General features: G+C 42.6%; 2 protein-coding genes across 3 annotated transcripts; one reads left to right on the forward strand and one right to left on the reverse strand.

Moving 5' to 3' along the window:
* Positions 1–289: 289 nt before the first annotated feature.
* LOC115046181 (protein Wiz-like) lies at positions 290–7,141 on the reverse strand. 2 transcript variants are annotated; one of them, XM_029506387.1, is made up of 9 exons: positions 7,055–7,141; positions 6,548–6,596; positions 5,226–5,711; positions 4,288–5,085; positions 3,806–4,159; positions 2,961–3,175; positions 2,697–2,868; positions 2,439–2,598; positions 290–1,567 (listed from the first exon to the last, which is right to left on the reverse strand). In XM_029506387.1, exons 2-9 carry the CDS (start codon positions 6,558–6,560, stop codon positions 1,411–1,413), a joined length of 2,355 nt encoding a protein of 784 aa, XP_029362247.1. In that variant the 5' UTR covers positions 6,561–6,596; positions 7,055–7,141; the 3' UTR covers positions 290–1,410. The 2 variants fall into 2 exon arrangements, 1 of the variants encoding a protein (XP_029362247.1); XR_003840919.1 differs by lacking the exon at positions 290–1,567 and having other exon boundaries at positions 2,458–2,598; positions 2,697–2,860.
* Positions 7,142–11,506: 4,365 nt separating this feature from the next.
* On the forward strand, positions 11,507–14,476 carry LOC115047406 (ras-related protein Rab-33B-like). Its single transcript, XM_029508322.1, has 3 exons — positions 11,507–11,806; positions 13,321–13,499; positions 13,596–14,476. Exons 1-3 carry the CDS (start codon positions 11,588–11,590, stop codon positions 13,924–13,926), a joined length of 729 nt encoding a protein of 242 aa, XP_029364182.1. The 5' UTR covers positions 11,507–11,587; the 3' UTR covers positions 13,927–14,476.
* Positions 14,477–14,682: the final 206 nt, after the last annotated feature.

A 14,682-nucleotide genomic window follows, 5' to 3' on the forward strand; every position in this document is an offset into this window, starting at 1 on the left:
TAGAGGAGCAGTATGACTCTGTGATGCTGAATATGCAGCTAAAAAGCTAAAATGTTTGAGCTAGATTGGTGGTTTACATAACAGAGATGTTGTAATTACAATACAGCAGAGAAGGAGCAGGGAATGTGTAAGCAATTACATTTTGAGACTACAGACACCAAAAATAGAGAGCATTTGGAAAGATTTCAAACCGCTTCACGTTCTGTTATGTTGCAACCTGATGCAAAAAGAGACCAGGGGATTTAGTCATGCAATACAGACAAGAAATCACTTCCTGGGTGGTGTGAGTCTGAAAGGTTTAATATCAAATACACCTGAGACACATCAGCGACAAGGTTTTAGAGAAGGCAGGTGATGCACACAACACGCAACATTTCATAGTATACATAGTCAGGTTCACATTGGTCTTTTGATGGATAGCTCTATGTTCGCATTGAACATTTTCTAATAAAACCACAAATTGGCTATAGTTATTAAAAAGGAAAAAAATCATCCCAGTCCAACCCAACAAAGCCAAAAGTAATCAACGTGTGCGGAGAAGAAAAAAGGTTGTTCAGTGAGACCCCGAACATTTATTAAAAAACCAGACAGAAAAACACAATGTAAACAAAGATACAAAAACACATATACATGGAGACACAACATTTTCTTACATGGAAAATAATTCCACATTTTGAATTGGATTAGAAACAGCACAGACAAGTGTATTTATTGCAAATGTGGGCAAACTATCGAGTGCATGGTTCCAGAAGAAATGTAGGATCCAACTCCTACAAAGACTTGTGTCCAATGATGTTCATTTGAAAATAAAAAGCCTGTTTCATACAATATGTGTATACAAGCGATGATTTCATTTTAAAAATAATGTAAAAAGCCCAGACAGACCAGGCAGTTACATCTGAAGAACAGAAACAGAGACACAGTGCACTGACAGTCAAGATGGCTGAGGTTGAGAAATTACCACATTCTGGTATCAGTTTTGTGTTTTCTAAAACATTTCTCATTGGACAGAAAAATTATATCTTTCCAGAATTTAAGGTAAAACACATAAAAGTTATGTTATAAAACAAGACTCAACTCAAAGGCAAAAACAAAAACGGATTAATTCCATCCTGGTTCGGTGTCTCACTTTTACACAAACCTGAATCACATTCAACCACATTTGAAGTTTGTACAAATAGTGGGAAAGTGAACAGGGGGAGGAAGAAATAATTAGTCACAGAACTGAGACATGAACAGTATGATGATCTTGTAGATTTCACCTGAGAGGATTACATTCTGCTGCTTTCCTATTTTATGCAACACGGTGCCAAGAAATAGACATATCCTCTTGACTGTGACACGATTATAATGTAACAGAAAAAGACAACCATTTTCAATATGAATTAGTGACAGTGGATATTTGTTGGACTAGACAGCGACTGGATGTACAAGTGTTGGAGCTCCCACGGATGCAGCAGGTGGGGAGGCTTTTCCTTTGTATCCGAGCGATAGGATGTGTTTCTGCAGGTGAGCGATCCACTGCTCTTGAACAGACAGAGGTCCATGAAACACTACTTCACAGAACCTGTAGAGCAGGACAGACAGAGACATGTGATCTGACCTGCTTTCAGTACAATGTCATTTAACACTAAGCAGCATTACATGAGGCTTGAAATTTCCTCTAAAGCCCAGTGTTTGGTATCAACTCAGTCCCTTTACTGCATGTTGCCCTCCCAGTCCCTCTAACTCCTGTCTCTCTCTCTCTCACTGTCAAAAGTTTAAAGACATCACCCTATTCCACTCAGTCTGATTTTATCGCTCCGTTCAGACTTGGTATTAATATCAATCTCAAGTAATCCAATTGGGAGAAGAGAACTCTTAAGGGTGAACACACTGACATAGTTTGATGCCAAAGCCACTATGACAAAACAGGTTTTACTACAATATGTAGCGAAGGTGCAGTAGCCACCAGGGACCAATGAGATCAGTACAACAGCAGTACAAGCATCCTGCTCTGACATCAATGAAGAAGAAATCCACAAGTGCAAGTACAGTAAAAATAACTCCAACACATGGAAAGACAGCACCAAGAGCAGCTGTAGCTTGAAGTCGATGCATCAATATCTTCATCTGCATAAAGATATTTTGTATTTTGCATATGGACAAATATCAGGATGAAAATGGGGCCACAGAAGTAAACAGTTCAGAGTTATCTGAGACAAAAATCCAGATCTGTACACAGAAATTAAGTTGAGCAAGTCTTCTGCTCTTCCCTTTATATCGACATGTCAGTGTTGGCGCACCATTTCATAACCCCATACTCACAGAGGCTAACGTTAGCATTCTGGTCACCCTCATTGGCGGCCGATGGTCATCATTGTTCGGCCTAGATCAGATCAGTCAGTCCTATTATTCACTGAAGAAGTGATTCCTTATAATTGGCTTTAAATACTAACCTGCACTTGAGAGAGTAGACCTTGCCCACCAATTTGACCAGTGGTGTTAGCGGGGGCTTTGGCAGCAAAGCGGGGATGCTGCCAGACCGTGATGGCTGCTGGGAATTACTGTCCTGACTTTGCTCGCGTCTAGGCACTGTGTATTTTGGTGGATGGACGCCTGAAAATTTCACAGAGGTATTAAAGAAATATAAAGGAAAAAATGTGTAAATGTTACAGTATCTGTATCCAGCCATCTACAAGTGTTTTGTTTCTCACCCCTTGGCTGACTGTGGGCTGCAATAGTCCGTGAGTGACCTTGCAATTGTCTGGACGAGCCTGCAGTGATGCACAAGTCCTCTCTGCTCGGCTTGTGCTCAGGCCTCAAACTGCCACCAGGCACAGAGTCGGAGTCTGTGGACAGGGATGGCGAAGCAGTACTTCTGTGGGACTAAAAGAAAATCTATTTATCATCAATAATGATGTATTTTGTTTCTCTTCGAGTTTCTCTCAATCTGGCCAGGATTGGTTTTCACAGCCCACCTTCTTGATATAAAGGTCTCCCATACGGTAGCGTCGGTTGATTGCTGCCACTTTGGTTGGGTCCTTTCGGATCAACTCACTGAGGAGCTCAATTGGTGAACTTGCTCCGTCTGCCTTCCATTCTATGATTCCCAGCTGCCGCAAGTGGGCCCGTGCATGACTGGCCAAGGCCTTACGGTTTTCAAAATCAAACCCACAAAGCTCACAGGATGTGTCTGACACAAAGAAGATGAGACATTTTTAGTCAGATCTAAAATAACATATTACCAATATAGTGAATTCCAAAACATGAGCAGCAGTTCGTTCTCTGTTTTCGATAAATTAATGAGAGGATGAAGGAGCTATTGTAAGTTTTGACCTTGTCGAAGCAAACACTACGATTAACAACTGCAAAACTATTTGAAGAAAGAGTTCAAACATTAAAACTTTATTCCTTTTGTTCCCAATTTGCTAGCTAATTATGGTTATACGAGCCTGCCATAGCTATCTGATTAGTAAAAGTTAATATGGTAGCTGTGGTGGAGGTGGTGCCTCTCATTACTGAACAGAAGATGTAATGTCGCACTGTACTTCATGTACCAATGGGTGGAGCCATTTATTCTATGTAGCAGTTCCAAAACTTGGGTATTGCTCCTTTAAACAGAGATGCTTTTGTATTCATAGGAAAAGGACAGTGAATGTCGAACTGATTCTTTGCCAAAGTTGAGAAACATGTCGAAGACTGCACATATATCAGTGACTATAGCTTTAATGTTGATGTAATAGAGTAAAATAAACTATTTTACTCAGCAGAAGAAAATTACATATATATCTATTACTGCTTTAGAGTGATGTTAACATCTTACCAGGATGTGTGGTCCCACTTTTGCCGGGCAGGGATTTCTCTTTCAAGGAATAATCTAGAGGTGCAGTGGAGTTGTTGGAGGCTGGTTCCCTTGACTGGGGGCTATCCATGCTCTTTTTGGAGCCTTGAGGGGTCCAGCTGCCTTTGCCTAATGCTGAAGACCATTTGCTGCCTTCTTCACCATGCAGCATGACCTCTTTTAGGAGGTCAATCGGTGACGTTTTGATTGACCAGGTGAGGCCAAGTTGACGCAGATGAGCACGGACGTGGCATGACAAGGCCTTACGGGTATCAAACAGCTGGCCACAGAAGTCACAGAGGACTGTTGGTGGGGACTGCACTTCTGTGGAGGACACTGAGAGGATACATCCTAACTTAGATGAACATATACAAACACATTATAGAATTGATCGTGAAAAAGGTACTAAATTAGTAAACAGCTGATTGCACCCTCTGATATGGGTGTATGGCTATCGGCTTTACCTGCACTGAAAGGCTTTGAAGCAGCAGCAGTACATGACTGCTGTAAAGGAGAGTTGCTGATCACACTTGGTTCCTCTGGCTGAACAGACAGCTCAATCTCCACAGGTTCAGGCTTAGGCTTCTTATGAAGAGGGTCCACTGCGAGACGAAAGCCTTTCTTTGCCTTTGGGGCCCTGTTAACAGTCACTGGAGGAGAAGGGATGCTCTTAGCAGAACTTGGGGTGAGAGATGTGGAGGGCAATGCGTTCAGTGATTGGTCCGGAGCTGGAGACAGCGATGGGGCTATAGATGGCACTGCCGATGGGCTGGATGTACTGTTTTTTCTGGGGGGGTGTACGGCTTCTAACATGCCACTGCTAACTAGTTCCTGCAGTGTGTCAATTGCAGAGCTTTTCCCCATTAAGTCAGTCACCCCCATCTGACGGAGGTGAGAGCGGGCATGACTGGCCAGGCCTTTACGATTCTCAAACTCCTCCCCGCACAGACAACAGGTACAGTCCTCTGACCTTTTAGGCCTTTTGATAGGGGGAGATGCACATGGCAAGGAGCGATCCGAGGGTCGTCTGGAGGAAGAGCTTGGGGGACTCTTATTGTTGAGAGGGACTTGGTGCTTGCTGCTGATGGGTTTGAGATCCTCCTCTTCCATAATCCGATAGAGGAAATCAATTGGGCTGCCTTTAATGTCACAGTCAGGGATTCCAATTTGACGCAGATGGGCTCGAGCATGGTTGGACAAACCTTTGCGTGTCTCGTACCAGCAGCCGCAAAGCTGGCATACATGGACCTCATTGTTTGTGTCTGAAAATTATGGGAGAAAGTAGCAGAGTCAGCAGGAAACTATTTATGTGCTCTAAAACAAAATCTTAAGCCATGATATTTACATTACACTGGACAATTTTCAACATTTATTCAGACAATTACAATGAATTCAACCATACCTAAGGTAATAGGAGCATCAGTTTCCAGTGGTGCCCATAATGGCTTGGCTGTTCTTTGATGCTGTAAGGAGGATGGGCTGCCATCCTCAATGAGCCGAAGGCAAGATGGAGATGACGGCAGTAGAGCGGCTGATGGGTCTTTTAATTTAACTGGAGATCCATCATGATCCATTGTTTGTGGAGTTGTCATGACTTTAACTGCTGCTTTGTAGGAGGAACTCGTATCCTCTGACTCTGATGGCGGGGATTCCTGCTGGGTTGTGCTTTTGAGAGGGGTTGATTCAGGCGTGGAAGTGTCTGTTTTGAAATCAGACAGGGTACCTTCTTTCTCCTGAATGAGCTGGTAGAGGAGCTCTATGGGAGCTCCACTGCTTTCTGACAATGTTACGCCAAGCTGCCGTAGATGAAGGCGGGCGTGGCTGGAGAGTCCTCGTCGTGTCTCAAAGTATGTTCCACAAACTTCACAAATGACTGGCTGTGGGGATGCTGTGGGGAAAGTCCAATTGGCATTTGCCACAACAAATTGTGTCAATTAAGCAACAAAAGACACCAGTTACTCTTCCTCCTAAGTTTAATATCTGCAGCGCATCTGTGTTACACTGCAAGTGTGCAATGTACAATGGGACATATAGACTGGTACAGTAGATATATTAGCAAAAACATTCAACTTGATAACAGGAGTGAAGAAACTGATCGTTGAAACATAAAGCTTTGAAAAGTGACATTCACAGTTAATGGATGATTATAGCAGTGGTTAACTTTTTAAATGATGCATTTAACCAGTCATGACTATTTAATTGGCAATACGGCAGCATAGTGGTTAGCACTGTTGCCCCTGAACAAGAAGGCCTGGGGCTTTTCTGTGCGGAGTTCTCCCTGTGCTTGCGTGGGTTTCTTCCAGTTTACTCCCACCATCCAAAGACATCCTGTTTGGGTTAATTGGTGACTCTAAAGTGTCCGTAGGTGTGCGTGTGAGGAGTGGTTTGTCTCTGTCTGTGTGTTGGCCTTGTGATGGACTGGTGACCAGTCCAGGGTGTACCCCGCCCTTGCTCAGTGTGTGCTGGGATTGGCTCCTGCTCCCCCACCCACGCCACAACCCAGAAACGGAAAGTGGTAGAAGATGAATAAATGAATGACTGTTTAATAAGACTGACACTTTACATGGATTAAATTTACTCTGGTGCAGTACTCACAGTCTGATGACGATCACCAAGAAAACAAAACTAACTTGAATAGACAGCTCTGGGACACTGAGGTTGCTGTCACAATACAACATGAAACATAATATGAACACTGATATCTGATTTATTGACGGCCCTTACCTTGTGAATCCATGGCTGCTGATAACTTTGGGACTCTTATTTTTCATACCTTGGTCAGATAGAAACAGAAAATCAACATTGAGTTGGGTCATCACAGATCAGAATAAGCCCAACCTCTCTGTAGCAGGAGCAGACACAATCCTGTTACTCTGACAGTCTACCATCTTTAAAGTGATGTGACACGACTGTGACCCAAAAACTGGAAACTGTAACATGTTGTTTATTGTCTGAGTAACTTCTCCCGTTATAAACAACTATAACAAGCATTTAACAAGACATTTCTTCAAAGGCTCAACAATAATAACAACTCGATGGACACAATGGTAATTGTTTCGCTCAGCCTCGGGTCACTGTTCTGCAAGCTAAAGCTAACTGCCTTTGTATTGCACCTGAAGCATGCTAACGTTAGCAACAAGCTAGCTACGGTGACATTTTATTTCGGACAAAAAGCGAGTTGGTGAACATGCACAGGGGTCGTAAAGGATCGAGACTGAAATTACCACTTACACATGAGAGTAAATTCACCCCACAGCAAAAACAGAGAGGCTCAAAAACATCTGTCTGACGCGTTGCCACGATTAGCGGAAGTAGTGGTCGAAACTTTGCAAGCGCTGTTTTTCTTTTCACAATAAAAGCCCCTCGGGGCCAACAGGAGGGTCTTGGGTGATCAAATGAGATCTTTAGTCTTCATCCATTAAAAAAAGCCAGGAATACATAACCAGCAAAAACATGCAGAAATCTAAAATCTGAGATTTTATGACAGATAAATGAACAGTAACAAATTCACACCTAAGTTTTAAATATAAGGTTGAAATTAGGGTTAGCGTTATTTTACTTTATTTATTACCATTTTTCCCATGTAATGCTTGGTATTATAAGTTTATTTTCAGAAGCCGTTAGACTGAAATAATTAATTACTAAAACAACATTTGAAAGTGGAATCTGTTTGTTTGTGTGTGCTAATTACACTTCAAGCCAAGTCTTTCATTTTCAGCTTTTTATTTTCTGTTATGGGTAAAACATTAGCAGATATTAGTTTAACATAACTTTGACATAGCCCTCAGGTGTCTAGTTTTATCCTTAACACTGTACTTTTTACTAACATAAATTAGAATTTAATATCACCACTTCTTTCTTAAATGGTATTCAATTTTATCAAACTACTTTTAGTTCCAATCAAACTAATGGGTTTGAAATGTAAAATGAGAGCTAATTATCATACATGTCTGTTCTTACATACAATGTCCGTGAGAACAGAAGTCTGATATTTTGACTGTCTTCACTGTCCAACTTAGTCCATCTTTTCTTCTCTTCTTATCGACACAGTCAATGTCCAGATCAATGTCTGGCTGGCAGCTCTCTGTGTGGCTCTTCTTCCCGGCTTTCAGCTGGGCTCTTACTCGTACCAGGATCCTGGGACCTGGTGTTTCATTAAAGTGCTCAGTGACACTGAGGAGGTGGATGTGGCGTTTGTGGTTCTCTTCTCTGGACTTGGCCTGACCTCGCTGGCTGTGGCATTGTTGTGTAACACCATCAGCGGACTGACGCTGGTGTTTGCTCGGCTCAGGAGGAAGCCCGGCTCCCATCGTTCTGCCAAGTCCCATGATATAGAGATGATGGTACAGCTGGTGGGCATCATGGTCACTTCGTGTATCTGCTGGAGTCCTCTGCTGGTGAGTTTCAGGAAGTACAAGAAGAGAGAAGCATAAAGTACAGCCTGTTCAGAGAAAAGGTGAACGTCACTGGTCCTCTGAGAGCCAGCCATACTATGGCCACTCAGTCTACTACATTTTAGGCTGATACCATAAATATAATATATGATGATAATATGGTTGTTTCCAGAAAACACAACCCACCCCACATTAGATCAACTGTTGGGCTCCTCATTCGTCTGGAGCTTTTACACGTTAAGCAAGTAATTTCAGGACATTTTTACTTAATAATACAGTCCAGCTGTTGATAATAAAGTAATAGTAGTAGTATTAGTGTCAATATTCACTAGGGATGCAACAATATTCAATATTTTATTGAACCGTTCAATACGATTAGATACACTCGGAGCAGGCACAGGACAGAGCAGCTCTATATGCTGTATATGATTCTGCTACTCATATGACATTTCTAATTAAAAATTAAATAAATAAAGCGAAATAATATTTTACTGTGAAATCCGAACATAGTATATTTCATCTTGTTGGTTCATTAGTTGTGATAAATCTTTTGACAGCGGATGAGCATTATCTATCTATAGTAATATTACTCTATCAATAGTAACATCTATCTGATGTCACTTCTGACTCGGAGCCGTCTGATTACCGTAAATGTCATACAGATCGCGCACTTGAAAGAGGAGCAACGAAGAGCAAAATTGTTTGCTTCACTTGGAATATAATGCAGAAGTTTGCTTTGGTTAAACTGTTGAGCAACACACACACACACAACAACGAGTAATGTCCCGGTCCTTGAGTGTGTTGTTGTGTCTGAAGCGGTGGAGTACTTCTTCAATATCTTGAAGAAGTACTTCGGTCAATATCTTTGTGGGAAATAAAGCCAACAAGGTAAATAAATAAATTCCTCTGCCGCCCATGTCACTGTCTCTGTGACCTGACTGCAGCTGCAGCCCTCTCTGTCTCTTCCTTTCTGATGGAGCTACCAAACTCAGCTGTTTCTGTCAAAGATAATGTTTTGTGTCTGGCTTTAATACAAGCTAGGCTAATGGACGTTAGCATTAGAGCTGAACAGTTAGCTTTCGTTACAAGCTAACGGCCCTGTTTCTTACCTTGCTCTACGTTTCTCGTCCAAAATTCACCGTCACCACCTTTTTAAAAATGTTTGTATAGACAATTTCTTAACCCTTTATCTTCTTATTCTTCTTTCTTTCCTTTTCTGATCACCAGACTGATGCTGACCGAACATTTTCCTACCGAACTACAGAGAACAGAGAACAGGGAACAGGCTAGCATAGCAACAGTAACCAAGGGAGGCGGGGCTTAGAGAAGGATCAGTGTCCAAACCATTTGTTGGGGGGGGGGGGGGGGGGGTACAATTAGGAAGAAAACAAGTAAGAAGCTTATGTAATATATTGTCATAATCACTAAAATACACACATAAAATATTTGGGTGAGCCGTTCGGGCTTTTACTGGTCTAGTCTGTGGACGCCTCCTGTCTCGGGGGGCCGTATCTGCATTAGCCCAGTCCAATTAACTCCGGAGACACGTTCAGGTGCCCACACCTGGAATCAAACCGCGAACATTACATACACTAGATACGTTTACCTACATACATGGTAGATCAGACATTTAACATTACATTTACATCATGTATAGATATTTATAGTCCATTACATCAATTTACCCTGGGTTACATTACATCACCTACACGACACTCAATACATCCCCTACATTACATCACAGCACATCATCTCGCTGGGAACCCCTCCCTGCTCGGTGCTGGGGCGGCAGCGTTACCACCAGCAGAGTTGCCGTATACATTTGCGCTTTTTCACCATTTCACATTTACATCACCTAACCGTGCTGCTCAAGTTTAAACGGCTGAAAAAAAAAATTGGTAGATCAGCATCCTCCATCTGTATTTTTCATTTACAACCCGAACTCAGAAACAGAAATGTTATATTTTTAATAATTTTTTTATTATAAAAATGACAGATATCTACTTTATTTGTCCCAAGGGAAATTTACATGCATCACTCACTCACACACACAACAGTCATACAGAGACATGCTGCCTCACTTATACACTGCAATGTGCTTTACTTCCAATATGACAAACAGCTTATTTTTGTAGAGATTAGATGATGAAAGGTTTACAAACACAAAATAGGCTCAGCAATGGGGAAATATATAGAAATGTATGTTGATACTTGTAGCACATGAGATATTGTGCTAAAACAGCTGGTTAATATCCACACAGCTCCACTTTAGGGGATCCGACTCCGGGTCTTCTGTCCTGAGTCTCTCGTTCACTTGTCCCATGGCGGCTGCGCAGTGTGACCTGAGCATTCCCCTTTCAGCAGGTGGCCTTGTGGGTAAAGTGTGACGTAGTCACCACATACCAATATTGTGTTGCGTTTTGTCCCTCTCTCCGCTGAATGGTGTGAGAGGTAGCCAGCTGTAGCCGTCGTAAGCTTAATAGTCAGTGTCATGAGACTCCTAAAAGTCCTGTGTTGTGATGTTGAAGGAAGAATAAAGCCGGCCCATGTGTTCAACTATTCCGCCTCTTCTCTTAGCCCGAACTGCTAGTTACCATGGTTACCAGCGTCAACGCGCCACGCTAAGGTGAAACGAGACTTAGCTTTATAGCTAGCTACACTAGCATAAGCTGAGCTAGCTAAAGTCATCCTGCATCTATGACAAGAAGTACTATCATAAAAGGAGGCAGAGGAGGAACTGGACATGGAGCACATTAATCAAGGTGAATAGCGGAGACAGCAACACGAGCTAACACAGGACAACCACCAGAGACCGGTTTGTTAACCGATTCGGCTACAGGCTCGCTACACTAGCATAATTTGGGCTAGCTAAGGTGCAGAGCCGCGACTCTCAGTCACTAATTCTCACCTCCATTTCTGCCATCATCCTGCATCTATGAAAAGAAGTGCTATCATAAAAGGAGGCAGAGGAGGAACTAGACATGTAGCACACAGGTTAGGAGAGGTGATGGACAACCAGCAGTGACAACACCCCTCCACAGACTATAGGTCACGTTCGTGTTGTAACCACGTGAAGAATGAACGAAAGACCCGAAGACCCGTAGTTATGAGTCGTGAACGAATCAGCCATTCCTGCATAGAGATGCGGCAGAAAGTCCCGTTCGCGAACGAATATGAGCCTGTGGCGTGCATGCTACAGGCATGACTTGTTACTCCTGAGTCATACAAAAGATTAGTTCAAAATGAACGAATCGTTCACGAACGACACGTCACTTGAGGGTGGCAGGAGCTCTGAAACGTGAATGACGGTGGGCTCGGTCGCAGTGCGGACACTTTGGAGACAGTGTTTGACAGGACGGTCTGTGAGCAGATGGAGTCGTCTCTGGAGTTGTCCAGCTCCCTGGGCAGCGTGTCCTCGCTGCTGAGCCGCTACCGGACCTTTAAGGTCCTAGTGATCGGGGACTCCGGTGTGGGGAAGACCTGCCTCACACACCGACTGTGCGCAGGCCAGTTCCCCGCCAGGGTGGAGGCCACCATCGGAGTCGACTTCCGCGAGAGACTTCTGGACATCGATGGTGAAAAAGTTAAGGTAGTTGACAAAGTTTCTTCATCGTTTGAAACCAGTTCACCCGTTCTGTGACAGGATCTGTGCTCAAGTCTGTTGGAAACAGCAAATTTTACGCACAACCTTTGCTTTTTCCCCCCTCCTCTGACCAACTCCAGATGAGAAGAAAAACCACTGTTTGGTTTTATTTTTCTACTTTCCTGTGGTGCTCACCAGTAAACCAGCTTAACCAAATTATCAGCCTGCTCAGACAGATAACAAAACACAAAATCACCAGGAGCTTCATTCCTACAACAGTGTCTTTATTCTGTTCAGTAATAATTCTGCAGATTTAGCTTTAATACTGTCCCACGCTGCAGTGTATGCTGAAACGACACAACACTGAGGCTGAGAGCCCTCTGAGTGGCAGAAAATCAGCAGAACTAACAAATGTTTACATACTTGATTTTTACAAGCTGATTTCTTTTACCTGATCCTGTAAGGTGTTCGTTCTTTCACCTGAGCTGTATCACTTAGAGTAAACTTGATACAGGTCTCTGATGATTTTCTAATAACTCTGTAGGTATTTGTTCAAGCTCAAGTGTTTGGAAAGAACCACATGACAAAAGCATTGTCTGTCAGTGGTAACTGAAGCTTGTTTACAACCTCAGGATAGCAGAGATTTCAAGCTTTGTTTCCAGTAGATTAAATCACTGAGGGAATGGATCCCCTTCATGTTTTTATTTCAATGTGAATGTATGATGTAAAAAGTTTTGTTATCACATGGGCTGTGCCTGACAGATACAGGCATATCTCGAGGATCTAAGAGCATGGTCCAAGTAGAGTTGTTCAAAAACAAATAAATAAATAAATAAATTAAATCAATCAAGTTCCAAGTAAAGCCTGAGCTCTGCCAGGCCACATTTGAAGTCCATCTGGACAGGCCTGACGTTTCTGAGGGTAAGTCTTAAGACAGCAAGCGTCAGGCTTCATGAGCCATACGCTTCAGTCATTTGCACAACCTCCAGGTCATTGAAGGCTGTCATTTAAAATAGAATGACCATTGCAGTGGATCCTCAAACAGTATGTTTTTATATCATTGAGACCTATCAGTTTTACAGCACAGACCTAGAGAACATATATCAAGCTGTGAGAGCTACATACTGCTGTTTACTAGATCACAACTTCCAATCTGAAAAGTCTCTGATGTCTCGTGTCAAGTCTTTTTAAAAAATGTAGATATGGTCAAGTTCAAATATGAGGCTCTGCAGCATGGATTTGTCGTGAGACATTTCTGTGTTTATGTGCTAAAGACAGATCTGACTTTCTACCAATCAGACCAACATGTTTCTTTTCTTTGTTCCCCCTCAGTGATGACTCAAGGTTCATCTCAGTGCATGTCTGTGCATGTGTGTGAATTGGGGTAGTGTAACATGTGATTTCTTTTCCTCTCTGTGCCTCTTCATTCATTTCCTCTTTCGCTTGTCTTTGCCTCGACCCTCTCCTTTCCAGTGCCAGTCACCTATAAATAAATGTCCCACTGTCTCTCCTTGCCTCAGCTCCAGATGTGGGACACAGCAGGACAAGAGCGCTTTCGTAAGTCCATGGTGCAGCACTACTATCGAAACGCACATGCCGTGCTCTTTGTCTATGATGTCACCTGCCCTGCCAGCTTCAGTGGAGTGCCTTCTTGGGTAGAAGAGTGCAGGCAGAACTCCCTTGGACATGAAATCCCAAGGTAACTGCACAAAGCTTTTCTTTGTACATTTTATTTGGGAACCCTAATTTTATCTTGCATTATTTGCCCCCTCCCACACCTCATATTACTTTGCAGGTTTCTCGTGGGGAACAAAAGTGACCTCCGCGACCCCAGCAGGACACAAGACCAGGTGAGCCAGGAGCAGGCGATGAGCTTTGCCAAGGTCCACAGGATGATGTTTTTTGAGACATCCGCCAAGAACCCGCCACCCAAACAAGTGAACAGACGGCAATGTGACGGGGAGGTTTCGTACCAGCAGGATAAGGTAGAGGACATTGTCATGGCTGTTGGAGCCAAATTGAAGCGACAGAAGAAACCTTCAGCAACGAACGCTCTAACATACAGCGGGTCCTATAAATTCCTGAACAAGAAAAGACCAGACAAAGAACCGTGGACCTGCTGCTGAGAGAGAGAGAGAGAGAGCGGCAGTACTTTTCAGACTGAAGAATGGGACTTTTTAGATCTTTTTCACTGTGTGTGTGTGTGTGTGTGTGTGTGTGTGTGTGTGTGTGTGTGTGTGTGTGTATGAGAACATATTTGATGACGTTCATTGTTCATCAATTAACATGAAATACAGTTGCTGTCAGTCCCACACAGACCTTAATTTTTTAATGATACATTGTGAATATATTTTTGATTTCAGTGTTTTAAAAATGGCTGCGAAATAAAAAAACTGTGAACATAAACATTATCTTGTGGAGGCTCTGATCTAGATGATCTTTCAACTAAGTTTTCATTTTAAGCATGTGCTGTCTGACTGGAATCTAACTTTGCGATTATTGTATATCTGTATATCTGAGGTGAGAGGATTCTCAGGCTTTATTTCTTGTGCCATTTGTTACACTGGATAGCACTGCACAATTGAAGCACTATCCTTAATACTAGGCATTAAATGTGGGGTTTACCATGAAAGAGACCTTGACATGACCTTGGCATTCCACTTTTGTTTGTTTTTGGCTTTCTACCACTTTTTTTTTTTTTTTGTAACAAGTAGAATACATTTGTTTGACTCACATCACCCATAGAAACATATTCAGTATATTTTACTTCAGGTTGAATTGCGAATGGTGTTACATTACAAGTCCTTAACATGGGAGTCCTTCTCATCGCTACAATCCATCCCAATATAACATGAACACAATGAACCCCTCCCTCCTCTACA

The sequence above is a fragment of the Echeneis naucrates genome, chromosome 1 (assembly GCF_900963305.1).
Source record: "Echeneis naucrates chromosome 1, fEcheNa1.1, whole genome shotgun sequence".
NCBI lineage: Eukaryota > Metazoa > Chordata > Actinopteri > Carangiformes > Echeneidae > Echeneis > Echeneis naucrates.